Source organism: Lissotriton helveticus, chromosome 10 (assembly GCF_964261635.1).
Source record: "Lissotriton helveticus chromosome 10, aLisHel1.1, whole genome shotgun sequence".
Lineage (NCBI taxonomy): Eukaryota > Metazoa > Chordata > Amphibia > Caudata > Salamandridae > Lissotriton > Lissotriton helveticus.
In genome coordinates, this window is record NC_136071.1 from 90,560,252 (window position 1) to 90,587,782 (window position 27,531).

The window sequence follows — 27,531 nt, forward strand, 5'->3', positions numbered from 1 at the left end:
TCTCCCAGCTGCCATTTTTGGCAAAAGTTCTAGAACAGCACGTGCTAAAATCTTTGTCATCCCTCCTGGAATCTCACCATCTTCTCCAGGAGCGGCAAGCCGGATTCCGTGCTCACCATAGCACGGACCTAGTAATGCTGTCTGTACTAGATGAGCTCAGATGCATGGCTGACAGCAAAAAGCCAAGCGCCCTGATATTACTAGATCTTTCAGCGGCGTTTGATACTGTCAGCCATGCACTGCTTCTGGGTAGATTGGCCAGGTTTGGAATAGGAGAGCAAGCCCTCAAATGGTTAACAGCCTTCCTGTCGGGGAGGACGCAGAGGATCCAGCTGGCAGATCAGGTTTCTGATATGGGTACCTTAGCCTGTGGAGTCCCACAGGGCTCTGCGCTTTCTCCAATCTTATTTAATCTCTATCTACAGCCATTGATAGAGTCCCTGGCTAACATGAACTGTAAAGTTTTTAATTATGCCGATGATACTCAGCTGCTGCTGAGTATCGACAACACACTTTCGGCTCAGTCTAAGGCCCAAGACATTTTACGTTTTACAGTAAATTGGATGTCGTCCAACCTATTGAAAATCAACCCTGACAAAACGGAGGTTCTAGTAGTTTCAACCTCCGCCTCCCCATGGAGTGATTTGTTTTGGCCACATGAACTTGGACCTTCTCCAAAACCGTGCCCTAGTGTCAAGAGCCTTGGTATGAAAATCGATCAGGAACTCTCGATGACAAACCAAGTGTCCGCTGTAGTTGGTTCTTGTACCAATCTGATCAGACAATTGCGTAAGCTCGTCCCTCTACTTTCAAGGAACATGCTTAGAACCATTGTCTCAGCCACAATAGTGTCTAGAATTGACTACGGCAATGTGTTATACCTTGGCCTCCCAAAAAACTCCATCGACCGCCTTCAGGTTACTCTGAATGACGCGGCGCGTTTGATATTCGGAGTGCCGAGGCGGACTCATGCCTCCCCTCTGCTTTATAGGCTACACTGGCTGCCTATAGTACAAAGAGTCGCATTTAAGAGTATGTGTATCTGCCACAAAGCAATCCACGGACAGGCGCCAGCCTATATAAAAGACAGGCTAGAAATATACGAACCTAAGCGCGCCTTGCGATCATCCGGTTCTTTTTTGCTATCCTGCCCACGCTTTAAGCTGGCAACAAAAGGAGGCAGATCCTTTTCAGTTCAGGCTCCGACCGGCTGGAACAAGCTACCGGAGGCGCTTCGTAGGGAACCCAACCTTCTCCACTTTAGGAAGTCCCTGAAGACTTTACTCTTCAAAGACGCATTTACATCTCAGTAGTCGGCCACTTGTTTCAGACACTTGTTTCAGACACTTGTATACTTTCATTTTGTTTCTTGTTGCTGTATTTGTCAGAAGCGCTTTGAGACCTGTTGGTGAGCTGGCGCGATACAAAACTCAGTCACAAATCACAAATCACAAATTTGAGGGCAGTGCTGTGCAGAACGACTCTCCCCCAATAAACACGCAGACAAGACTTCTTAAAAAGCAGAATGTAAAGCCCAGCAACATACTTGGAACTTGCGGTGACATCTCAGAGACAAATAATCCTGTGCTTTCCGTTTCTGGGTCGATTTAGCATCGTTCTCACCGGGATCAACCAAAAATCCTCCACGCATACTGGCCTCAGCTGGCCATACCCGCTGCAGACCAGTTTAGAGGCGCCACCACAGCCGACGAGCCAGGGGCACTCGCAGAAGCGAAGAGATATTTTGGTTTCTTCCGACTTCCCACACCCAGCCCCGGCTCCGCACGAGCCTGCTGTCCATATCACAGAGGACTTGGCGCGGGAAGGCTGCCTCTGAGAAGCGGCCTCGATGCAATGTCAGGGACTTCGGAAGTCTGACTCACAAACTCGCAAACTGAGAATTACTCCCAGTTCTCATCTGTTCTTCAGATCTGTCCCTTAAACTCCTGCAGGGCCCAGTGTGCCAGAATAAACCAAAGTTACTGCTTGTTCACAGCATGATTAAACAAGTCAAAACGAAACCTAAGAGCCGCGCGCGTGAGCTTCTACCGTAGACAGCTCACGTCGCGCGGCTCTTAGGTTTCGTTTTCCAAAGCGCATGGCAGAGTCGCGCTCGCACACATGCGCGCTCACGAGGTCAAATCCGAGATCCAAGACGGAAAGCGCGTGCACCTCCCCTGTCCCAGCGCGTGCACCTCCCCCATTTACATAAGTATACTAAAGTATACACGAGGTCCGTTCGCTACGCTCGACCTAAAAATATTTTTATGAGCTGTCTGATACAAAACCAAATGAAGTCACCAGACGTATAGAGCCACTTATTCTTTTAAGCAACTCTTTTTAACTCTACTTTATTTTCTGTCAAAGTTAACACCAACAACAACAGTACAGAACTTTGCTCATGTTCAGAGTTAGGATTGAATTATTAATGTGTTGACTTGTTGTGTGTCTTAGCATGCTTCTTTGTTAACTTTATAACCTTACCTTTCCTGATGTTACAGTGTTATACATGTAGCAAGAGATAGGCAGATGTTGATTGATTTAGCAACAATATGACATACTTCTAAAGTTTTTATAAAATAAGTTAAAGCAAGATATACATTAGTGTACAGTGGAAAGTAGCATTTACTTAGGGAAGACATGATAGATTGTCAATCTGACAAATACATTAGATGAAGCGTAAAAAAAATTCCCCAGACTTTAACAATAGAAAACCTGTATTCTTAGTTTATCCAGCTCCACTTGCACTAAGGCAAGATTATTTATCATCAACACAAAAGAAGTCTCCAGTGGTCTGAAACCTTAACCCATTTTGCACGACAGCCCAGAGAGAATGTCTCACTCCGGATTTTGCTTGCTAACTGCCAGAGACCCCATTATCATAGGCTGGTGTTCCTGGTGCTGAGGAGGCAGCAACATGCCAGCTTACGACCGAAAGGCAATTCTTCTTCCCCGGTAAGCACTTAGGCTACCTTCTCCTACTTCCCAGCACCAAATCTTTGGGGTTGGAGGCTGAAAAGGCAGTTTCATTCTTGAAAGAAACATTAATTTCACATCCAGCACTGATCTTGACTTTTTGAAAGTTTTTGTGTGGATTGCTGCCATTTACAACAGTAATTAAAATGTAACCCCCAGAGACCCATTCCTGCCTCATAATTGTTTCCGTTAAACACAAATACCTGCGGAATCCTTTTTTGTTCCCCAAAAAACTATCTTTCGTGAAAAAGACTTCAGTTAACAGATTAATGATCAATGAATACATTATTAGCACACATGATGCCTCCAAGAAACGATGTCTATGGTCTGCGCAGCCACAGTTTGGGAGATTCATTTCAGATGGACGGATTTGTAAATTTAGAGTCAGAAGCCTGCTTGGGACAGCAGCCCTCCGCTTTTTTATTTGAATTGAAGTGCAAATAGGGTTGGCATTGCATCCCTAAAAACCACAATGGTCATATAAGAACATTGCACTGCATTAATCGAAAGAGAAGCTTTGGGCGTTTCAGAATATTCCCCTAAACTATGAAACTTTCACTAACAAAATAGCAACAGTCTTGCTTGGACCCCTTAGTTTGTGCAAATACAAATTAACGTGCAGGTAATTCGGCCTGTAGTAAGGTGAAGCCTGCAGATTTAATGCTGCATCTGCTGTGTGCCCGTGCGACCCCTTTGTATCCCTGACTCTGTGTTTGTAATTAAAGAAAAAGTTACTCATCTACAGTAACACACTTTCTGGTGGACACTCTATCTAATTGCAGTTTCTTCACTAATTGAATCCCCCATAAGCTATACTGGATCTAGTATGTTTTCATGCATTAACTTCCAAGTGCCAGCAGGTGGCGTCATCGGGCTCTGCTGTGGTTTGGGCTCAACTCTGGAAGTGACACTGTGGAGCTACGGAGCATGATCTTTGCAAATTGACAACCATTTCTTAAGCATCTACCATGCCTTCAGAGGCGGAGCCACTGACAAATTACGAAACCGTGTGCTTGTCCTAATTTGGGGTCTTATGACCTACTAGATGCCCACTCCCACAGAACAGGTAGAAGTGCATGCAGTGAGGAATCTGTGGTTAGATTATGTATCCACCAGAAACCGGGCGCCCAAAGGTAAATTACTTATTCTTGTGATGGACATTTCTAACCATAGATTCCTCACTTTATGAATTGATAACATAGAAATACCCAAGTGAAGGTGGTGAGTCGGGAGAGTGGATGTCATACCATGAAGTCCTGAGGCAAAAACCACCACCAAAATGCCCCTCCCTGCTGACCTGAGAATTGAGACCATAGTACCTGCTGAAAGTATGGACTGGCGCCCATGTGGTGGCCTGACAGATGTCCAACACAGTAATGCCCCTAGCAAAGACTGCAGTGACTGTTCACCTTGATAGAGTGAGCCTTAAGGCCCTCAGGTGCTCCTTATCGGCCGCAGCATAGCACAGTTTGATACACAGGATGATTCGTTTAGATAAGGTCCATTTTTGGACTACTTTTTCTTTCTAGTCTCTGGTGAAATGTTCTAGTACTAGCAGTATAGAAACTAAGGGCCTGCTTAGGATCCAGCAGGTGAAGTGAAGCCTGTCTTCCTTTTTACAAGGATATAACCAAGAGAGGAACACAGAGCCTTTTATGGTCTGTCCCACATGAAAGCGTGACTCCACCTTTGGGAGAAAGGATGCCGAAGTTCTAAGCACCAGTTTGTCTGGAAAGCAATTATACGGGGTGTTCATAGAAAAGTAGTAGCTCACTGACATAATGTGCCAAAGCAAGCACAAGGAAGTCAGTTTTAGGAGTCAGCAATTTCAGGGTACAACTGTGCATGGGCTCAAGAGATGTGAACATCAAATGTTCAGAACACAACGAAGATCTCACTGCAATGTAGTGAAAGGTGCAGTATTAATGAGTTTTTGACGAAGTGCATTACAGCAGGTGACTTGGGCTGATCAGACACACCTAGAAATGCTAAAAGGTGTCACAAGTAATCCTTGACAGTGCCCATAGCAAAAACTTAATGGGCCAGGGACAAAACAAATTCTTGGCCTGAAGAAGGTCAATGTGTCAGTTCTCACACTAGACCACAAAGGTAGCCTGACAATCATTAGTGGAAGGGCTATGAGCCTCTTGAGTCACATTTAATACCTTCACTGCCACATCATGTACATTCTGCTGGTTCAGCTCAGTTGCCACACATGGATGTATAGATTGTGGAGTTTTAGATGTAGTACACTTCCCTGTTGCTGGGACAGGATGTTTTCCCAAAAATATAGCAGAGTGGAGGATGGATGCTCAGATTCAATAATTCAGAGTAACATACTCTTTGAGTCCAATCCGGATCACCAGGATGAGCTGAGCGGGGTCCCTCTTGACCTTCTTCAGGATTCAAGAAATTATCAGCAGAGGCCAGAGTCCCACTGAAGGTGGAATGTGTCCCTCACAGAATGTGTCCTCTAGAGCATATAAGGTGTGACATTGAAAGTTTTCGATGGTAGTGGGCAGATCCAACCAAGACACTCCCCACTGGGTAAAGATATCTCAAACCACCTGCGGGTGCAGATGTCACTTATGGTTGACAAGATTCAAGAATATCCCATGAATGCTTTGACATTGCCAGAGCCACAGCACCTCCAAGCACAGGGCACAAGACCCCATGTCATCTTGCTCGTTGCTGTTCCACATGGCAGTTGTGTGGTCCATGTTATGTTATGTTAGTATCAGGCCAGCTGGGTGACACATAGCTCCAGGAGGATGACATGGCTTTTCTATTCCACAACAGGCCAGAACCCTCGAATCTCCACCTCGCCCAGATGGGTCCCAGCCCAAGGTGATGGGTCCTCTACCAACTTGTGCTGCAGATGGGACAAGGAGAATAATCTTTCATAAATCGGGTTAACATTTCTCTTCAAAGTTCCCAGGCTGCCTCGTCCGAGAGATGGGTGTTGTGCGAGAGGCACTGCAGTGTTTAACCAAGTTGAAGGCAAACAGCAACCACTGATGTTTATGAAGATCCTGCAGAACAAGGTGAGACCAAAGGGCATGGCAGTGAATTGGTATTGTTCCTCCCAGTTTGGAGGAAATACATGTTCAACGGCAGGACAAGCAAATTAAACTACATGTCCTGCAAATACAAGGACATCATCCAATCTGCTGGGTCCAGTGAAGACAATACGTGGGCCAAAGTAAAAATCTTCAACTTGTCCTTCCTGAGAAAGGTGTTCGGAAACTTGAGGTCTAACATTGGCCACACATCCAGTCCTTCTTTGGCACCAGAGAGTAATAGGTGTAGTGCCTTTCCCTCCTCTGGAACGCTTTCTAACACCTGTTTGGCGAGTGGTGTCTGAATTTTTTGGTCAGTATTACAGTAGATTTCACTGGCCCATGAGTACAAACTAGAGGAACATTGGGAGGTATGGACATAAGGGGAAGGGCATTGCCAAACTGAACTACGTGCAGTACTCCTTGGTTTGAGGTAATCAAATGCCAGATGGATAGACAAAATCTAATTCTGCTCCCGCAGGCCCCAGAGGATTATTCGTGTGAGTAGCAGCCAAAAAAAGAATGAGGACTGCTGCATCTGCTGGTGGCCATGACCTCTATCACTAACTTCCCCTTTGGAGCTGTGAAAGAGTTGTGCGGGTGGCTGGAGAGGCTGGTAGGACTGCATCTGTTGGTAGTTTGTCTGGAGGCCAAGCACCGACAATAGCCCTGGAATTGCAAGTATTGTTGGTGGAATTGTCAGGCAGGAGAGAGCCACCCAGCAGCCCATACCCATCTATTCTTACAGGGACAAGTCTGCCTTCTCTCCAAAGAGCCCAAAGTCGTCAAAGGGCATATCCATTGAGGAGGCTTGCATGTCCTCGGAAAATCGAAAGGCATGCAAACATGCTTGGTGCGAGATGATGACACTGGTGCCCCAGGCATGGTATTGTTTGTATAATTGTCAGGCAGGAGAGTGACACCCAGCAGCCATACCCCAGCTATTGTTAAAGTGATACAGGGACTAGCCTTCTTTCGCTCCAAAGAGCCCAAAATCGTCAATGGCATATCCATTGAGGAGGTTTGCATGTTCTCGGAAAATCCAAAGGTATTCATTCATGCTTGATGCAAGATGATGACACTGGTGCCCCTGGCCTGGCTGACAAAATCGGTGTTGTCCAGACCAACTCACAGGATATACTTGGTTGTGTCTTGATCACCATGCACTATCTGTGCAAAAGGGTTCCGAAACTTTCCGGAAGGACGTGCAAGATCTTACTTGCCATGTCCAAATGTGCATGTGTGTAAGGCCCAAATGACAGGCTTCATCAAAGAACCGAAGGCCAAACTGATGTATGAAAAAACCCTCTTGCAAACAACATCACTCCGTTCAGATTTCTGATAGCATAAGCTGTAGAGAAAGCATTATGATTCATCTTATTTTGGAATTCTGGACCACCAGACTTGGTGTCGGATGTTGTGTCAAGAAGGCCAAGTCTCCCGTGGCTGGTCTGTGGCGTAAAGCAATTAGACAACTCATCAGCAGCACAGAGTAAGGTTTGGCCTAGGCCACCACAAGTGCCTCTGTCAGAGCCTCATTAAAGGCAGCAAAGGTTTGAAGGTGAAGGGGCTATTTCAGTAAGCAAATTTGCTTTAAGTCTAGATGGAAGTCACATGTAACTCCCAGATTTCAGCAGCCCTTTGGACAACTACTGCAAGAGTCGCTCTGTTCAGTAGAATAGCCCAAGGGCAAGTCCAACTCTGTTTCAGGTGAAATATGCAGAATGCTAGCATATTGGAAGTCACAATAAAATCCAGCATCAGTATTGTGAGGAGGGAGCAAATGGACTGCCTCCCCATCCTCATCATCATTATGGGGCACCTGGTCAAGTCTTTGAACTGTTTTAGAATCAGATAGGAAAACAGCTGCTAGCCTTCAATAACACTAGCATTAGCACAAAGGCGCGGTTAGGGAATCTTTCCAGCGCACCAATTATGCTTGAGTTGTCTCATAGTGCACCATAGACCGATATCTAGCTGAACACGGCTGCGGATCTGACATTGGAATAGGGTGGAGTCTGAAACTGGTGTGGAACTCGTCAGATCTAGCGTGGCCTGCGACAAACATGTGGAGGCGTGGCAGGGTCCAAGCATAGAGACGTTGAGCTGAAGCAGTCCATGGCAGGGGCAACTGCAGGCGTAAGTCCTGTTGAAGGCCCTGATGGATTCACAGGGCGCATCGACTTACTTCGGAATAGGTTCAGAGTTGGCCTATGCTGGTGGAGACAGGTCTTTGGAATGCTGACTGCAAAGTACGAGATAAAACCTGCATCTTCAAGGGGACATATTTCATCCACATTTCATAATTCCATTTTAAAAGTCAATAAACTCCAACAAAACTGTGGGAGTGGAGCACCGGATAGCATAGAATGGTGCGGAAAAAGAAGAAACTGTGCCTAAAGTGCTAGGGTAGTGCCTATATGCTACTTTACAATGACATTTCGGAGGTAGGATGGAATTGCAGCAGAGCCCAGTGGTACCACCTGCCGTCATGTGGGTGCTGTTGGATGAAAAAAGTCCAGACTGGAGGATTCAAAAGGTGAGTAATCTGTGGGTGGAAGTGTCCTTCAAAAAATAAAGAACGGGCTTTATTACAAGTATTTTCTAGGGCTGGCTTAAGTTGTGGTGGGCAGGGAGTCAAATTCCTGACACAAACGTTCTCCTCAGCAGACAAACATTTGTCCTCTAAAGCTGCTGGCTTACTCGTGTGCCTAATCACTGCCCTTTTGTAGGTACTACAGATCAACATTCTTCCTTTTTGCACTTTTTATTACCTGTTTATGTCTATAAATAACCTGCTTGTAAAGTTTATTTGCTCATGAGTATCCAAGTGTGACTCAATTACAGACAACTGCAAGAAAAACCTAATGAAAAATGTACACAAATGGAAAACTTGTAACTCGCCTTGAAAAATTAGGATTTTCAAATATTGTTAAAAGGCTTACGTGACAGCTTTCCAAAGTAGATATCCCTGAGAACGTACAGTTTTACCACTAAAGGAGCTGTATTTATTTCTAGGTCTGTAGAGCATCAATTGCATGAATGTATTCTCTCTTGAGAGGAAACAGATTCTTTCTTGAAATAGGCTTGGGGCGTCTCAAAAAAATCTATTGTAGCACCTTGAAAATCCTCCTGAATTTCACCATGCGCCAGTGGAATTTTTTGTGGTTTATGTAAAGATGTCACAATGTAAACAGAGTTGCAATAATTTTTCTTAGAATTAAAAAAAAAATCCATTTAGAGGACATTGTCAGAGTAGCACAGTGAACGTGTCATATGTAATAAACACTAGAAGACGTGATCTGATTGATTAGTGTAAGGTATTTTGGTGCCCTTCCTCTAGCAGACTCCTCTTATACTCACATTAAGAACAACCATTAATGTACATCACGTTTGCATATTCTAGAGAAGACTTGCTTCCACTGCCAACACTCTGTAGACTATAATTGAATTACTCAGAAAATAATATTGTCTTCAAAGTATCTTTTGCGGCATCGAAGTCAAGGAATCCTAATTTTCAGTTTCTGCACATTTGATATTTGTAGACGAAGATGGGATCTATAGACGGTCTTGTAAAAGATATACGTATAAAAGCTGGAGTTATATTTTCCAAGACATAAGACAGTTGGATGATATTCCCTTCTCCTGGTTAGTTACATAGTAAAGAGTGTAGTTTCTACGCAAAATATGCCCACAGGAAGATTGCAGCACAAAGACACACAATTAAGTTGACATTCAAAGTGTGTCTTGCACAGGGTGTCTCATAGAGTACTTCTTCCGGAGAGGGTGGTGGGACTTCAGCAGCTTTCTCCTCTGCATTATCCTTGGCATCCATGCCACAGATCCAAAATAAGGCGTTTTTCAACATTGGTGGACATCGTGCAGTTCCACCTAAAATAAAGAGCCAAACATGTCAATATGTGTCCAGAAAACAGTTGGACAATCCTTGCGCTTGATACATCTCTTTTCATTAATAATAGAAAATTCTAACAATGGACAAGTTGGAGACATTGATGGCATTTCCCAATACCAGGGAAAGCTAATGCCTGACTTCTCTATCTTCAACATCTAGATTCCTCCACTGCAGATATTGCAGTCACTTTATGGATCTGAAGCAAAGGTGTTTTGGGGATACAGGACCACTATTCGAATTGACGGTCGTTGTTTTTTATAAAATCACTTCAGCTTTTCAGGCATGAGCAATTGCAAGTAATATTGAGTATTAGGAATACTTGACCTCTGAGCTTCTTGGCTGTGGTTCTAATGGGCAGCACAAAAGGGCATCTCAGCTGGTAGACTGAGGGGTAGATTGTGCCCCCGCCCAACTCTAGTTTCCAGAAGACTGGGAACAAGGCTGATTTCTAGTTAATTTAGTAATGTTCAACTCGGCACCAGTAGAGCCGGATCCCTGCTGGATTTTTGAGTAATCAATATAAGATACATTTATGTATATTTTTTTATAGACATTTTTTATTGGCATCTTTATATCCACGAAACGACACCAAGTGCCAAACTACTCACCACAATCCAGAAAGTCACAGTAAAGGGTAACTTTTCACAGTAGTATCAATTAAATAGTTCAAAGAAAAGAAGTTAAGCCCACATCAGTGCAAGCCCATGATAGTATCATCCCGCCCACAGCCTCTCAAGCCATAACACAAATATCAATAGTACCAGTAGCATCCCTCAGACCCTTCATTCTCCGAAGTGGAGGCAGATCGTTCCCTCACAGGATTCGTAAACTGACTGCCCACTTAAACCTCAATGGCCTCTTGTACCCTCTCATCATGTGGACACCTCCTCAAGCAAATCTCGTTTGCCACGCCCATTCAACTACATCCGCCTCCCAGCGGTCCACACTCGGTCCAGCTTGGGCCTTTGAAGCAATTGTAACCTGCCTCTTGGCCAATAATAGCAACAAGTGCAGGAATTTATAGGCCATCTTTCATCTCTTAAGGTGCCTGACGTCCCCCAACAAACATGCCAATGGAACCACATCCACAGGAATCTGCACTGCTGTCTGCACACTAGTCACCACAGTCTCCCAATAATCATAGACCTTGGGGCAGGACCAAGCTATGTGGAGGAAGGAAGCCGCTGGTGCATGGCATCTGACACGAGTCCCTTTTATCAAAGTTATGTATTTTAACTGCAAATAAAACTCTTTTACATAGTTCGTGATCAAACTGAAAATCTGACTGCTCACAGCTCTAACTTACTACGTACAGGGTTGCAAATGCAGTCTGTAATCCCTCCCTAATAAATCACTCTATTTGGTATTACTTTGCAGCTGACTCATCATCCTGGCCCTCTTAAAAAGACTCAACACTAACATCCCTTAAATGGGAAATACTTAAGGTTACATTAAAAAAGTGTTATTTGTCAAGGCATAACAAAGATATTGAGACATACATTTTTAAAACTTTTATTTGTATGTATCGACTGTTTACACCTTATTTTATTTAGTAATTTTGTGTAGCACTTTTGTTTCCTCAATGGTAAACGGGCTTAGCTTATTTAACTGAGAGTGTAGTCCATTTAAACAATCTTCCTCACCAGTCATCCTACAAAACGTAAATACTGAGGGGCTCATTTACAAAGTTTTACCATAGGGCAGCGCCACAAGCATTCCTGCTGCACCGCCCTAAGGGGAAAAAAAGAGTAGGCATACAGCATATCCATCAGATACAGTGCATTCCAGTCCTTTCTCCCTGCGCTGGCATACAAATGGCTGCCATGCACAAATATAGGCACCCTTCACCATGCTGCAAGTGTGTCTGCATTTTAGGGCTGATTGTGTTTGTGCAGGAAGGGAGGAACTTTCCTCTTTGCATATGTTCTGCTGCATGCAGCACACATAGAAAGAGGAAAAAAACGAGGAGAAATAGTTATTTCTTCTTCTTGTGCCTACCCTACACCACCCCTGGGGAGGTGTAGGCTTTTGACCCATTCCCAGGTTAACAAAATCTCTTAGATCTGGGAATGTGTCAAATGCCATGGGTGTTTCCTAGGAACACCCACCATAACACTCATGGCATGCCTCCCTAACGCAGGTTGAGGCAACGTAGCAACGTGTACTGCTTTGCCTCAGTCCATATCTACAGGGTCATGAAAAGCCATGCAGAGTGGCTTTATGTGGCCTTGTAGATATGGGCCTGCAGTGTGCGCCGCCAAACCTTCACTAAACTTGACGTTCGGTGGCACAGAAGCCTCATAAATGTGGCTCCAAGAGTGGTTCAAGGTGATTTGCATACCGTATGTTAAAAGTGCTTTTAGAATGTGGCAGGGAGAGTAAGGTGAAACAGATCTGTAGACGCAGCCTTGTTCCACCTTTTATCTTTAGACATGGCATTGTTGAGACCTCTTTGGCAATCATTAATAATTCCATTTATCTCCCATTCATTTTGTGGCAGGAACTAGGGAGTAGCATCCTCTCCACCTGTCATTGGGCCACTGATTAGGCACAGTTTGCCGGGCTGCATTAGATGTTGTTTTCACCCATGTTGAAAATATCTCACAAAGTCCCAGCTGTTGATTTTAGTTTTAGGAAAAAGATTGAAGTGAAACCACCTGACACCCTTTCGTTATGATTATAAATGGAGAATGGTAATATTGTGAGCCGATTTATTTTCTAGGATCAGAAATTTGAACAGTAACCTCAATCCCTAAATACAGCTTGCATACCAGATGATGGATTTCACAGATACTGGGATTTTAATCACATATTTTAGTGTTCCAGTAAGACATCTACCTTAAGCCTTCACTTATTGATCTTTTTGAAATATTTTGGTGGCTGGTCCTCAAATGATATTTCCTATATTCTAATATAAAACATAGGTTGGACACTGATCTAAAATTAGTTGGACTTGTGGGATCCAGGGCAAGCTTTGTCAAGAGTGGAGTAGTCGGTCCTTCCTCCAAGATCTTAAGGACAACTACTGAAAAACATTGTTCATAAGTGTTTGCAAAAATGGAACAGAGTTTTAAGAATTGCATTTTACACAGATATTGGTCTTTAGCAATTTGATACTTTTCTGGTAATTGTTTTGCTTGAGTTCTTCGGGTTTCAAATGACTTCTGTGATGGTGGATTTAAATGATGGAAGACTTCCCAAATACCGTCTCTAATTTTAGTGGTCTTCTCTACAAGGCCTGTTTGTATCAGTTATTTTATAGGTAAAATTAAGAATTGAGAAATAACAACAAATACAGTGACATAGCAAGTCCAGCTTATACCCATAGAGAGAGATACACGTTGATTATGATACATGCACCAATAGCAAACAATACTTATATATATTTAAGCGGGATGGAAAAGGGAAGAGAGGCGTGAGAGAATAAGCGATAGAAGGAAGAACGTAAAGAGTGGAAGGGAAAAAGGACTGAAAGAAAAAGAAGGGAATAAAGACCTGTTTGAATTAACTCATCCTATTCCATGAGATTGAAGCTCTCTGACTTGCCCGAACTGCAAGGTTTTTTCTTGCAGTTAAATTAACTTCTACAAAGAACTGTATACTTTGATTGATTGCCCAAATCATAAATCTTCTTTGCATTAATAAGGAATGAGGAGAACCAATTGTTTTCATTATTTTACTCATGTATTTTCAGTGGAAACATTTGACTGAATGTGTAACCACTGTATTATTCAGATCATAGGTTGATGTTTCCCAAAGAAGCAGAATGCAGATGGTTTTGCAGTGCTCTGTCTTCTGGATTTGGGTGCAGCTGTTTACCCAACACCTTGTTTAATCACTTATTTGATCATATTTCCCGGACCATATCAATATACTCTTATCACTTAATTGTAGATTAAACAATATTGGATCATTAAGGTAAAGAACTTGGTAGTGATCTTCAAAAAATTCGGACTTTTTCTCTCATAAATACAAAAAGCATGGAGGACGGATTCTGATATTCTTAAATCTTTTAAAACAGCTCATACTTTTCATCCTCAAGAGATATTGGGCAAGGTTGTTGCAGCAGGCATCCTTTCCCATACTGATTACTGTAATGTCATCTACATGGGGATGCCTATTTGCGCCTCATCAAGGTTGCAGCGCCTACAAAACATGACAGCCAGACTCGTGACTAGACTAAAAAATGTGGTCATTTTATTTGCTGTCTTTGAGTAAAGCTATCTATTCCATTTTCCCTTCTTCCTTTCTCCTTGCTTATATCCTTATATTTTTCTGCTCCAATGCCAAGAGACTGCAGTCAATGTGTGCCTAATACATTTACGAATTATTATATAATAATAATAATAAAATCTGCTTATTAAGTCAAAGGGGTTATGGGCAAGGAGAGACAGTTTAGTCAAAGACCAAAAAATGTAGTGTTACAGATGGACTTGAAATACAAATACCACTGCCCACCATTCAAGGCTGCCAATACAGAGGCCTCACACTGTACAAATCTTTAAAAGTCACAGTAGCCTGCGTGATTCGGTATTGAAGTTTACTGGTCATTGAAGTTGTTTATGTATGATGGAGTTATGTCCAGGAAGGGAGATACGCTTTTGATCATTTAGCAGCTGTGTTTCTTGATACTTACTAACTTAGCATATTAAAACAAATTTGACAGAATATAGAACGATGGGTCAGATGTATGACACATTTTACTGCCGTTTGCGACCAGTAAAATGCATTTTTCTATGTACCAACCCAATTTTGCGAGTCGGTAACCTATGTGCGACCTACAAAAGAGGGTTTGCTAGTCGCTATTAGGAAGTCAGGTAAATTGCATCCCTTCCTAATAGCGAGACTCACTGGTATGTGTGAATGCTTTGCAACTGGGAATGTGGTTGCAAAACATTTTCAGAGTAGGCCATTCGCAAATGGGAAGGGGACCCTAGGGGCCCCTTCCCCTTTGTGAACGTGGGCGCCAATGTTTTTTCAGAGCAGGCAGTGGTCTCACGGTCCACTGCCCACTCAAAAAAATCTTTTTTTTAAAGAAAACATATTATTTTTTTGAAATGCATTCCGTTTTCCTTTAAGGAAACAGGATGCATTAAAAAAACTGTTTTATTTAAAAAGCAGTTACAGACAATGTGTTCTGCTGACCCCAGCAGGCCACCATACCTGTGAGTGCCGGTAATTCCAAATAGGTCGCAAATTGCGACCTGCTTCATGAATATTAAAGTGGTAGATCCCTTGCGACGCATTTGGAAATCGCAAACAATATCTGAGATACTGTTATACCACAGGTTACGAGTCACTAAAAATCGCAATATGTGAGTTACAAAACCTGACGGTCGTACATGTGGCCCAAAATTACTTTTTGCTGAAATGGTTAAGATTAAAAAGCAAGGCTGCAACAAAGGTGGGGGGCACAGTGAGAGGGTAAATTGTGTGTCCACCTGAAAAGAGATAGGTGAGTGGGGTAATGGAACTGCACCAGCAAAGGAAGTGACCGCTCTAGAGTCTGACTTCAAAGAGCAGGGACGATAGAGGTGGAACAGCAAATAAATACTGTGATCAAACAGGCCTTTCTTTCCAACAGTTCTAAGATGACAACAATGATATGCTCATCATAGCTCTGCCCTAACTTACTGTCTTACATTTTGTTCCTATAAATTATAAGTCTAGGAAGGGAAGGAGTTTAATTCAAGCTGATGCCCACCACCTGATGTATATTCCCCTTTGCCTCCTCCTTTGATGGCACTTACGTTCATACATTATCCCATTATCTATATATGGGTAAGAAGATATTCTTAATCCTTTCACTGGCCTATTGAAGTACATATACGTCAATAGGAGAAATGGCCCAAGTGCCCATTTTTTCACCCCTGCCGATGGAAGACACCACCCTAAACTGCCTGCGATAGGGGGAGGGGAGAGGTTTGCTTGTTCCAGATCTTTCTGGAGTTTGTCAAACTCTTTAAGAAGGCAAGCTAGTGTTCACTTCTGGCCTGCCTCATTAATATGTAAATATGTAAATAATGTCACTAGTTATGTGCCTCACACATTGGAAGGCCAAGAGATTCACTAGCACCTCATAAATCCACCCAAGGATCGAGCTAGTGGGTGAGGCCAAAGGAGGAGCTGCGGGAAGTTATTACTGCCCTCGACTCCAACCTAACCGTGTCCATCTGCTCAAACAGCTTTTTTCATGTTGGAAAAGGAAAGAGGTGGGAATGACAGTGGGGGGAAGGTGCTCAACTCCTTCCATCCTCCCTCCCACTCTCCTTTACATCTACCTCCAGACAGAAAACAGGTTGGGCATTGTAATGGGTTAGACTACGGTCGTTACTAATTCCTCCCCTTCCAATTGCACTTGCTAGTTCACTTTCAGACACCTCCTTTGTCTACCAGTGCTTCTCTATCCAAAAGGAGCATTTGCAGTGAAGGAGCAGTGTGTCTGTACCCAAGGAGCCGGTCGCTATTTGGATTCTCCTCAAATAGTCTTGGACTACTTTCTGGGGCAAATACACATTGTTTTGGTCCCTAGAAAGGACTTAGGTGTTATTTGGATTTATCTGATACTCAGAAAAAATCCAGACAGCGTCTGACTTTTCACAAGGGCGCAAACACACACACATGTCGGTGCCCCAGTGAGGTGCTCAGATTCTCATTCTCTCTCTCTCTCTCTTTCTCTCTCTCTCTCTCTCTCTCTCGCTCTCTTTCTCTCTCACACAAACACACACACATTTACATACCTAGACCTGTAACTCCTTCCCAGCATGGAAGCTGTTAGGATTCTCTTCTTAACCTCAGTAAAAATTGAAAGAGCAGATGGCTCTTCTTTGGGGCCCAGATGCTGTTTGTGTTTTTCCTTATACTCAAAAAACATTCAAAGACTTCCTGGCTCCTCACGGGAGTGCAGACACACCTACACATCTGCTCTCCAAGGAGCCTCCGAAAAAATCCAAACAGCGCTTGTCTCCTGGTGGACAGGCACACACACATATCTGCGCCCCAGTGAGGAGCCTGGACATTGTAGGGATTTTAGTTAGCTTCCAAAAAATTCAAACAGCGCCTGCCCCTTCACTGGAGAACATGTACACTCGTCTGAGCAACAGCTATGAGCCTGGACAGTGTTTGGAATTTTCTTAAACTCAGCAAAAAATCCGCACAATACCCGTCTCCCCACTGGGGTACAGACACACAGGTCTCTCCCCAGTGAGAAGCCCAGACACTATTTTATTTGTTTGCTAGCTCCCGAAAGTATTCCAAACCTGGTCCGTCTTCTTTCTGGGGTGCGAACACACATACATGTCTGGGTCCCAGCAAGGAGATTGGACGCTGTTTGGACTAGTTCTTTTGCTCAAGAAAATCCAAACAGCTTCTCTACCCTCACTGGAGGTGCAAACACAGACATCTGCTCTACATTGAGGAGCCCAAACGTTGTTTGGATTTTCTTTTAGTCTTGGAATATATCCAAAGGTGCCTATATCCTCTCTGAGGTGCATACAGGCCCACAGACCTGTGTGCACCCCAGTTAGGAGAGACCAACCGCTATCTCTTAGCCTCACATACCACACCTGTGCACCTGCAAGGAGACTGGAGGTTTGTTTGTATTTTTATTAAGCTCTGAAAAAGCTGTCTCCTCACTGAACTACAGATATACACATCTACACCCACACACGTTTTTGATTTTTTTTCTTAGGGCCAAATCTAAAGTTTGGCAGACAGTACTCCGTCTGTCGGGTGGCACCAGATATTTCTTCCACCAGCCTAATGATCTACCATAAGCCAAATTTAGTGATCACCACTGGCCAGATGAGATGTCCGTACCTTTATAGTAAGCACTTTCATGGTGGTTTCTGTCAAGGTACAAAAGGTTTGGTGGACAGCTGCAATTGACTTTAACTGCGGTCCACCAAACTATTAGAAACATTTTGTTTTTCAAAAACAAGATTCCAAAGTGGGAATTTGTTATTAAGTAACAGAGCCCTAATATCTCCATCGCCCAGGAAGTTTTTCCCAGGTTGTGTGTGTGTGTATGTGTGTGTGTATGTCATCATTTATTTTTGTCCATCCATCCTAAATAGGGTGGGCAGTACCTGACAACCCTTACTCTATTGGGGCTTCAGTTGTAGCTTTTTATTGACTAAACCAACACGGCTCATTCTATGGAAATATGGTAGTTCTTTTGACCCTTAGTAGGGTGGATGGAACGGCCGTTTGGCACACAGTGTACTCTGTCACATTTGTGATGGAGTACCCTGTCCTCTGAGGTCTAAACCTGGCTGTTAATCTCGGAAACAATCCAAAGAGGGCCTCGTTCCTCCCCATGGGGTGAACATGAACACCCACATACACACCTACGCCCCAGTGAGTAGCCCGAAAAATGCTTGGATTTTTTTCTTGTAAAAAACAGAAAAAGTGCACGTGCCGCTACCGAATTATCTTGACATTTTTTAGTCAAAACATACGAAAGAAACGCTATGTTTTACTGGATTGAATTACAATTTTTTTATTATCTTCTTATTCATTTAAAGCTCTTATATTTGATTTTTTATTTTATCAAATTTTGCATTTGTTTTTTTAAAAAACAAATGCAAAATTTGATAAAATAAAAAATCAAATATAAGAGCTTTAAATTAATAAGAAGATAATAAAAAATTGGAATTCAATCCAGTAAAACATAGCGTTTCTTTCGTATGTTTTGACTAAAAAATGTCAAGATAATTTGGTAGCGGCACGTGCACTTTTTCTGTTTTTTACAAGCTTGTGGCAAGCTGTGCCGTTGGGAGCCCAGACCCAGTGGTGGTTTTTTGGATTTTTTTCTTAGCCTCAGCTGTTTGCATTTCTCTTAATTGCAGAAACAAATCCAAACCGCACCCTTCTCTTTGCTGGGTTTCAGATACACACACATACATACATCACTCCACCCCATTGTGAGGCTGTACGCGGTTTACATTTTTTCTTAGCATAAAAAAAGATCCAAAACAGCATTCTTCTACTCATTGGGGTACAAACACACACACACACACTTCTGAGCTAGAGGGGACGCTGAATGTTGTTTGGATTTTTCTTAATCTCTGAAAAACGTCCATACCGTGCCTCTCTCTTCACAGTTCAGATAGACACATACACACATCACTGCACTCCAGAGGGGAGTCGGATGCTGTTTGAATTTTTCCTTAGCCTCAGAAAAATCCAGTCAGCACCCATCTCATTGCTGAGGTGCAGACACACACACACACACATCCTGGTTGGTGCAACATGAATGGATACCCCCACTTATTCATGCCCAGTATGTCAAGCACAGATCAAATATTGGTTAAAAAGCACCATGTCCTCACATTTCTGTAATGGAAAGTTCCTAAATTTGTGAGGAGCAGCAAAACTCCCACTACCCAGTGTTGCCACACTTCTCCCAGTGAAAACAATACTTCGCACTTGCGAGTGGGCTTTTGCAACTGACAGGAATAGGCCAAATGTGACCATGTGAAGTAAATGTATTGTCAATGTAGTTTTAACATGGTCTCAAGTATTGCCTATTCCTGTTCTCTGCAGTAGGCCCACCTTTTTTATCTGGAGAAGTGTGGGAACATTGAATTGCTATTTGCCTAACGTTCTGGAGTTTTCTGTCACAGAAAATGAAGAAATTAGATTTTTGTATCCATACTTTGACATGTGCCGGAGATTCTGGGTGATTAAATGTGCTTGGATTCATACAAGCCACATCACTGTGAATGATCATGTTTCTACAGTTTTCAGTATTGTCTGAGATTGGTAGGTGTCTCTGGGTGCTGGTCAACCCTGCTCCGAATTGCATTCCCTGCGCAAGAGATACTGAAGGAAATTATTATGTATTGTGTTAAAAATCTGCAAAACATCATGTATAGTAAGATCGTGTGGCCAGCCACTCAGCTCGAGAAAAGGTCTAGCAACTAGAGATAGAAACCTTATGATATGTAGATAATAAAAGTATATGACTGCGGTTTCTTTCCATAATGTTTACGGTGATATTTGGGACCAAAAGAAAGGTACCCTAAAACTGGGATTTCACTTTAAGCTGCTGTCCACATTTCTAACTGTGCCAAACCCAGTTTATTGACTGTCGGCAACCTGAACTCATAGAAAACGTGCATGTCACCCTATGCTAAGGATACACAGAGGAACAAAGTTGGGGATCAAGCTTTGGCAGGCATATATTCCGAAAACCACGATATGAAAAGAGGGCCCGAGGGAATTATTTTTAATGACCAAATGAACTCCAAACCCCCATAAAATGAACAAATAACAAAACTAGGAGAACACTGGTCAACAAAATGGTGAGACTGTTAAGCTAGAAAAACCCCAATGGACTCAGTTCCACTATACTGAGACACGTCCCATCAGCCCACCTCACTGGCGGAGCATTGTCATTTGGGACTGAGATATATAGATACAGGGAAGTGCACCCCTCAATGAGGAGGACTTTGCTCACACTGCATCTAGAGGACACTAAACTGTCCAAGTTCTCAGTAGAGTGGTGCTGAAAAATGTTGAAAAGTGCAGTGCATGAAAAAGTGCGGGTTAAAAATAGCTACCGGAAAACAACACCATCTTTTATTTAGTGTTTGCCGAGTGCCAAGATTAAAAAGAAGTGAAAAAACCAGATAGTTTGAAATAATAACTATCTCAAGGCAATAGGATCAGGGTCTGGCTTTCTTCAGGACCTAGTTTAGAGAGGGTAAGGTAGGCGGTTAGGGAGGGACTTCACCTACCCACACAATAGTAAGCCAGTCACATTACTCTGGGGGTGAAGACATGTAACTTACACTTTTGTAGGGAGGTCAGTGTTTTCGAATACTGAAAGTGTAATCTTACTCAAAATTGTAACTTACCTTTGTGAATAAGGCCCATACAGTCTGATGTACTAAGCCCTTTTACGGTTGCAAGCGCTCTAATTTGGCATGATTGCCTATCAAAATGCTTTTAAGATGTACTAATTCCATTTTAAGAGTCAAAAAGTTTTTTTCCAATTGTAATATAGTATTGTTACTGATCTAGTATCTTAAAGAGGGGTGTTGTATGGGCCCCTTCCAAATACTAAATTGATATGTTGTGCATCAATGTTTTGCGACCAAAATCTGGTCTCAAAACATTAAAAAGTTACAAAAACCTTAATGGAGCCAGGAACCTATTTTGCAACAGGAAAGGTCTTCTTTGGACATCTTCCCCTTTGTGAATTAAAAAAAAGTTTGTGGGATGTAGTCCATGGTCCACAAGACCACTTTACACACAGCCCCATTTCCCGCTAGGAAAATAGGGTGCATAAAAAAAGCACCTGCTTCATTTAAAGCAGCCACAATGGTCTGCTGGTCCGAGTGGCCTCCAATTCCTGTGATGGCATTCACTCAGTCGCAATTTGCAACCTACCACAATAATAAACATGAGATAGGTTGGATTGCTATCCACTACGATTCGTAATTTTAGTATATAGGCCGGTTCGTAAAGTTATTTTCTGGTCGGTGCAAAATACTGGTCCCAATTTGCAACCAGGGTTTTGCAACCAGTTATTTGTACATCTGGCCCTTGGTTTGTACGGTTGCACAAAAAAAACACAATGTTCATGTGCAAGAGCAACATACTGACAATTTTTTAAAACCGCTCCAGCACAGAGCGGTATAATTATCCTGAAAGTAAAAGGGCTACATTTTGGAGGACTCCCCCGTCCCTCAAATGACAGGACCAGATTTCAAACTGAACAGAAAGGCATGAAACTCGCCTGAAATTCTACTTAAGTTAAAATAGTATCATAGGCTATGAGAAGAGCAGCCCAACTTCTCTCAAACCCTCATGTTGATCAGAGGGACGTTGTCCTTCAATAACTGGAGCATCAATAGGTTACACATGGAGGACCTCCAAAACTAACCAAAAATAATTCTGGGCACGGGCTATTTAGTCCCAGATTCAGTCAGGACATGAGGTAGTCCTTACTATGCTAAATTCTATCTCCGGAAACAAACTTCTACTTGGAGTGTGATTGAGGTTGAGGGAGAACATCAATTTGGTCATAATATAGGAGTGACTATTAAGAAAGGGGTAGGGCGGGTACAGCTTTAGGAATGTCTGATTGAGAATCAACCTGCTGAGTATTTGCCGCTTTCCTGAGCAGTAGTTATCCCATGTGCATCTCGGCTCTAATGACCTTCCTCAGTCCTTTTATGTTGGTCCTCTGACATAGCTGTGTGGTGAGGCAAACCATGCTTGAGATAATCAATCTAGTTCCCTCTTCAAAAAGGTGGGTAGGAATTCTTTGCTTTTCAGGATCCAATTGAGGGGAAGCGCTGGGACTGTTGGGTTTATGCTTTCAACAGGCTATATGCTGTGCTAATATTCACACTTCTGCTACCAGTCTCACCACATTTTCACAGAAGCTAAAATAAATCCCACTGGAAACAGTGAGGCGCAAACCCATCCCATGCTTCTTGTGCAATTGACGTGTAACTCCAACACACAGACTGTCCATGCATTCTGCATCGGCAGTACTAAAGCATTCTGACAACCAAATTAGTATTTCAGTAATAAAGAGAGGAGCACCGTTTTTTACCCTGCCTACCTCCAAAGTGCTTGGGGTCCCTTCTGACCCCATCCGAACAAACCTCTGCAGTGCTGGCACAGACAGGAAAGAAGATGGACATTTTTATTGTTTGGGTAAGCAACAGACTGCAGGAACATCTTATTTAGGTAGGACCTTGACTAGAATAAGTGTCTAGAATGCAGGAACAATAGTCTTTTTAAAGATGATTCTTTGTTTCTTTTTTATTGTATTACTTATTGTTAGGTGCAACCTTAATAGAGTTGTTCAGGAAATTTGGTTTAATCAATCAGTACGAGAAATTGAAAGCAAATTCTACCTGATAATGGCAGAACCATTAATTATTAAACAAGGGAATTATCTTATTGAGACTTTCTAGAGCGTGCTTCAGTAACTTACCGCTATTGCTTGAACTACCTTGGGGGCTAATCGCGTTAGTAGAATCAGTAGTACTGCCATATTCAGCATTCACTTCAGTTGTGCTTGGCAAATTCTTGGAAACTGCGAGTCCATTGCTTTTGTCTGTGGGTGATCCTTCTCCAGTTGGCTCTTCTGTTTTTTTGGGAAGTTCATCGTACCGGGTGAACCATGTTAGGCGGCTGACCTTAAGGGCAAAGCAAGAAAAGACTTCAGGAAAGATGTCTATGTTACTTCCTTACAAATAAAGGTATGCGACTCGTTCATACAGCATGTGTGGGCCAACATTTACAGCCTCCTCTTGTAAAACGTTTAGTCCTGCCTCCCAAGTACATATGGTACTGCCAATAAAAAGTGGGAAGGTGTCTTTTAACTGTGAGAGCATTGTGTTTAACCTAAGATCTCGGAGACCACCTTATTTTCTTCCTAAACATCAGATTTCTCCGGGTCTTTATTGTATGTTTCCCTGTCCAGTGGATGTGTTGATCTTTACCGGACTGTGGATAGCACTGTAACCTTCGCTTTTCAGTTGGCTGTGTGTGTTTACACATGTGCAAGTGCTTTTTAGGCTTTTGTTCACAGATCATGAGTGTACCAAAGATGCACAGTAAGCCATGGAAATGTTCATACTGTATCTTTAATCCTGTTGGTTACCTGCAAACTATTCTAGACTTTAAACTGTTCATACTGTGCATCGTAATGCTGTAGAAATAAATGAAGGATACAACTTTCACATTTATGTTGGTGCTAAACCCCTTAACAGTGATGATGGGACTTGCATGTTATCCTTAATAGAGCGATAGCTCAGTCTCACCTTGTCTCTTGGGAAAGTGTTTCATACCTTGGGTCGTGCACTGCAAGTGCAAGGCCCCTGAGCACTGCATTTGTGATCTATGTGTGGCGAGCAGGCAGGGGCCTCAGATTGAAAGGCATAATGATCACTTGCACCACAAAACATCAAAATTCACGAACTACGGATGCCCAACTCATTGCAAAACGTGATCGAATATAACGAGTAATCTAAACTGAATTCTGTACCTTATTAGAAGCCAATGCAGATTTGTTTGTTAGTGATTTATGTAAGGGGAAGAAACATGTCTTTACATTTGAGCAGTCACATTGTAGACTAGCTGGAGTGTTCATATTTGTCCAGGTGTTAGCCATTTTGTGTGCACAATCCCACAGTGATTGGAGGCACAAATATTGGCTAATGATTTTAAATTAGTAAACAGATCCAGGCAAGTGTACCCCTGGACTAACCAGAGTTAGTAGTGCCCATTTTGACCATAGTTGCAATCTTGGACCTCATGTTCAAATGGTACACAGAGGATGGTTACCTCTGACTTTGGAAGAAAATTGACCATGATGATCAGTTGCATCTTGAATTCAACCTGCACAGCCACTGGCAGCTTTTGAGATCCACTAATCATTCATTGAGGAAGGACATTGACAATGAATATCTATGGAACCCCAAACTTACCTGTTGCCGCCCTTGGGGTTCACCAACCTTACCCTCTGGAAGAACATTGACCATGATGATCATTGGAATCCTGAGCTTTCTGGTGCAGCTACTGGCAGCTCTTAGGATCCAGTAACATTAGCTTAATGTTGCCAGTATTTATCTGAAGCTGTTCCATGCATGGCTATGGGTGGATAGCTCATCTTCTGTGATTCAATGCAGGAAGAGGCAGTATAAATCTGTGCATTTTAAGCAGACTGCTGGAACATTATTTATATTTGCACATTATGTCCTTCCTTCTCCATCATAAATACACATTGAGCAACACAGGCATCTGAACCAGGCCACTGAGGCACCAATGTGTTGGGTCTTCCAGGTAGTCCTGGAAACCCATAGTGACATTCATCATCCTGTTCCAGAGGAATAATGAAGCCCTCAGTTTCGGCAAAGTCTATGAAGATGTCCTCCACAGTGAGGAGAGGAAACCAGGCTGTTTGTGGACCATGAAGACTTAAACACAGATCACATCAGTGCACTTCGTGTAGCATGATCAGTCCCAAATGCAGGCTGGGTAGTGTCAGTAAGAGTCTCTGAGATCTTCTCCAAAAAGTAAAGTTTGGTAGTAAAGATATGGTTAACAGGGAGACAGCATCGAACCTGTTGTGTTACAGGAGGAACCTTACGATAGTATTGTTAAAAACACTGGGAGAGCTGCAGTTGAAATAAAAAGTGAATCAACATAGAAACAAGGTTGGGTACACCTTTTTGAATGTCTGTTTTGGGGCACTGGACGAGGAGGATTTATGTTTATAGCTAAGTGTGGCATAATTGTCAAAGGCTGAAAAGGAGTTGCAGCTGAGGGCAGGAGGTGTCAGGAAGCCTTACCTGAAAGACATATCTTAATAGATATCTGTTCACGTGCCTCAAACGACTTGCACCAACCATAAGCTGGATGCTGCACCAGCCATCGATTTAAACCATACAGTAGGCCAGCGGTGTGTCCTCTTTTATAGTCTGGCTTCCTCTTCAGGAGCTTCCTTTCATACTAAGGTGTACTTTTCACAATACCACATGGAAGTATGCATTTTAGGAGAGGTTCAGAAAAGTATTTTTAATTTGCGCAAACTCTTTGTATGGCACCAGTGAAAAAATACAAGATGTGCAAGCCCTATATCCGAGTGCACTTGCCTTGTTTAGCTTCCCTCTGCATATATAGGTTTCAGTTCTGTGCAAAAAGCTGAACACTGGGGGGGGTGGATATCCCTACTGGGAGTGCATCCTTCATTTACAGAAGGTTCCTATATCTGTATCCTTTGTGCAAGGAAAGGTATAAGGGAGACAGAGATCATGTCTTACCTTTTTCTTTTTGGCAGACCTTTACATCATCCTCCAGGCTACATGGGTGCAGGCTGAAACTGCTTTTATAAACCTTTGGATATATGCAAGGAAGAACTGGGCTGTGCCTCATCTGTGCTGCTTACTCTTCGTCAGTAGATATGCAGGTCTCGTTTGTGGATACAAGACCTATGAGATGTTGGAGTGGTCACAGTTCTGAGAATTGTCTTGTACCCTGTGCTGGTGTACGATCAGCGCTTTATAGAGCGTTTCCTGTTTCTTGCTTGTTGATGGCTGCGTTCTCAGCTAGCCTATCACAGTTCCTACAGGCACTAGGAGGGACTCGGCAGCTAGGCCTACTATTTGCCATTGGCCTGATCATTTGGTAGCTATGAGCTACCAAATCTATGTCTTAACTAGAGTGCAATGTACAGTTAAATCCATTATCCGTCTGTGAGTGCAGTGTGGTACTGCACTCACTTTTATGGTATTTGGTAAGCTGCAAGATCAAGGGCTCGATTCGTAGTGGTTTGCTCTATCTCAATCATTGCTCAGTGACAGCACTGTATGCGGTGTAGGATCTTTTACTCGATGCTAATGATGTACAGTAATGGAGTGATTGACCAGAATAGTGGTGCTACCCGATTCAGACTAATGTTGCATTTCACTCTCACACTTATGGCTCCCTGGTAGCACTGGGTGCTACTGGGCCTATCTCTCAGTCATAGTGTTCATTAGTGTTGAACTCATTGCTTGATTATACAGCTGCGAGTGGCTAGACCTATGGCAGTATTGTAGCGCTAAGCGATGTGAAGCCACTGATCCATGACTTTGTAACTGCATTGTGTGCTAACGTAGGCATAACTGGATGTTAGTACTGCTTGCTGTCAGAATCCTGGCTTCATAGTAGCAATTTGTGCTAAAAATAGTTCGATATTAGTGCTGCAGAATACCCGGGCAATGGCTTAAAGTTCTTGCTGCGTGTTTCTCCTCCCATGATTGGATAGTGTTACTTAATGTCATTGTATTCAGCCTAACACTAGCACAGTATTTATTTCTTTATTTATATGTGAGTTTGTAACGCACTAGAATAAACTCCTGAAGGAGTATCTCCGCGCTCCAGAGACAACAGTGGCAAAACCAAAGGGGCAGTAATCCTGAACAAAGAATGTTATATGATTGTATCTTGGCCTAGCTAGTTTAGGCCTGAAACAGGAAGGTTTTCATTTTTTTCCTAAAGGCAAAGTGGTCCGAGCACTGCCTTAGCAGGAGAGGAAGTTTATTCCATAATGTTGGGCCTACCACTGACAGTGCTTTACCACCCTGTCTGGCCCTTCTAGTCATGGGCACCCTCAGAAGCATCTGATTACTTGACCTAAGAGCGCGTATGGGAACATAGGGAACACATGTTTTTGCCAAATAAGAGGGTCCTAGGTCATGTAGTCCTTTATGTACTATGCAACATATCTTAAATTTCACTCTTTGGCGGACAGATAGCCAGTGAAGTTTTTCTAGCAAAGGTTTAGACGGGGATCTGGGGGGAGCATTGAGGACCAACCTGGCCGCAGTATTCTGTATCACTTGAAGTCGGTCCAGTACCTCTTCATTAGCAGATGCCAGGAGGCTATTAGAGTAATCGAGCCGACTGAGCACTAAGGCCTGGACCAGAGTCTTTCTAGTGGAGTCCGGTAGGAGTGGAAATACCTTACGGAGGAGTCCTATCATATGGAAACAGGACCCCACTGTGTTATTTCCATGTTGTTTCAAGGTCAACTCCTGTTCGAGGCGAACCCCAAGGTTCTTGATTACTTGC

General features: G+C 43.0%; 1 protein-coding gene and 1 long non-coding RNA gene across 3 annotated transcripts in view; one reads left to right on the forward strand and one right to left on the reverse strand.

Annotated features, from left to right (window-relative positions):
• Positions 1-27,531, forward strand: part of LOC144785945 (uncharacterized) — a 352,963-nt gene that overhangs the window by 23,632 nt on the left and 301,800 nt on the right. The gene's annotated exons all lie outside the window — the stretch shown is intronic.
• The window catches only part of SLC5A11 (solute carrier family 5 member 11), a 230,172-nt gene continuing 204,944 nt past the window's right edge, over positions 2,304-27,531 (reverse strand). The window contains exons 15-16 of the mRNA XM_078664831.1: positions 22,907-23,111; positions 2,304-9,926 (exon numbers count right to left, since the gene is read on the reverse strand). Coding sequence (XP_078520957.1) covers positions 9,712-9,926; positions 22,907-23,111 — 420 coding nt within the window. The 3' untranslated portion in view covers positions 2,304-9,711. The remainder of the gene's footprint in view (positions 9,927-22,906; positions 23,112-27,531) is intronic.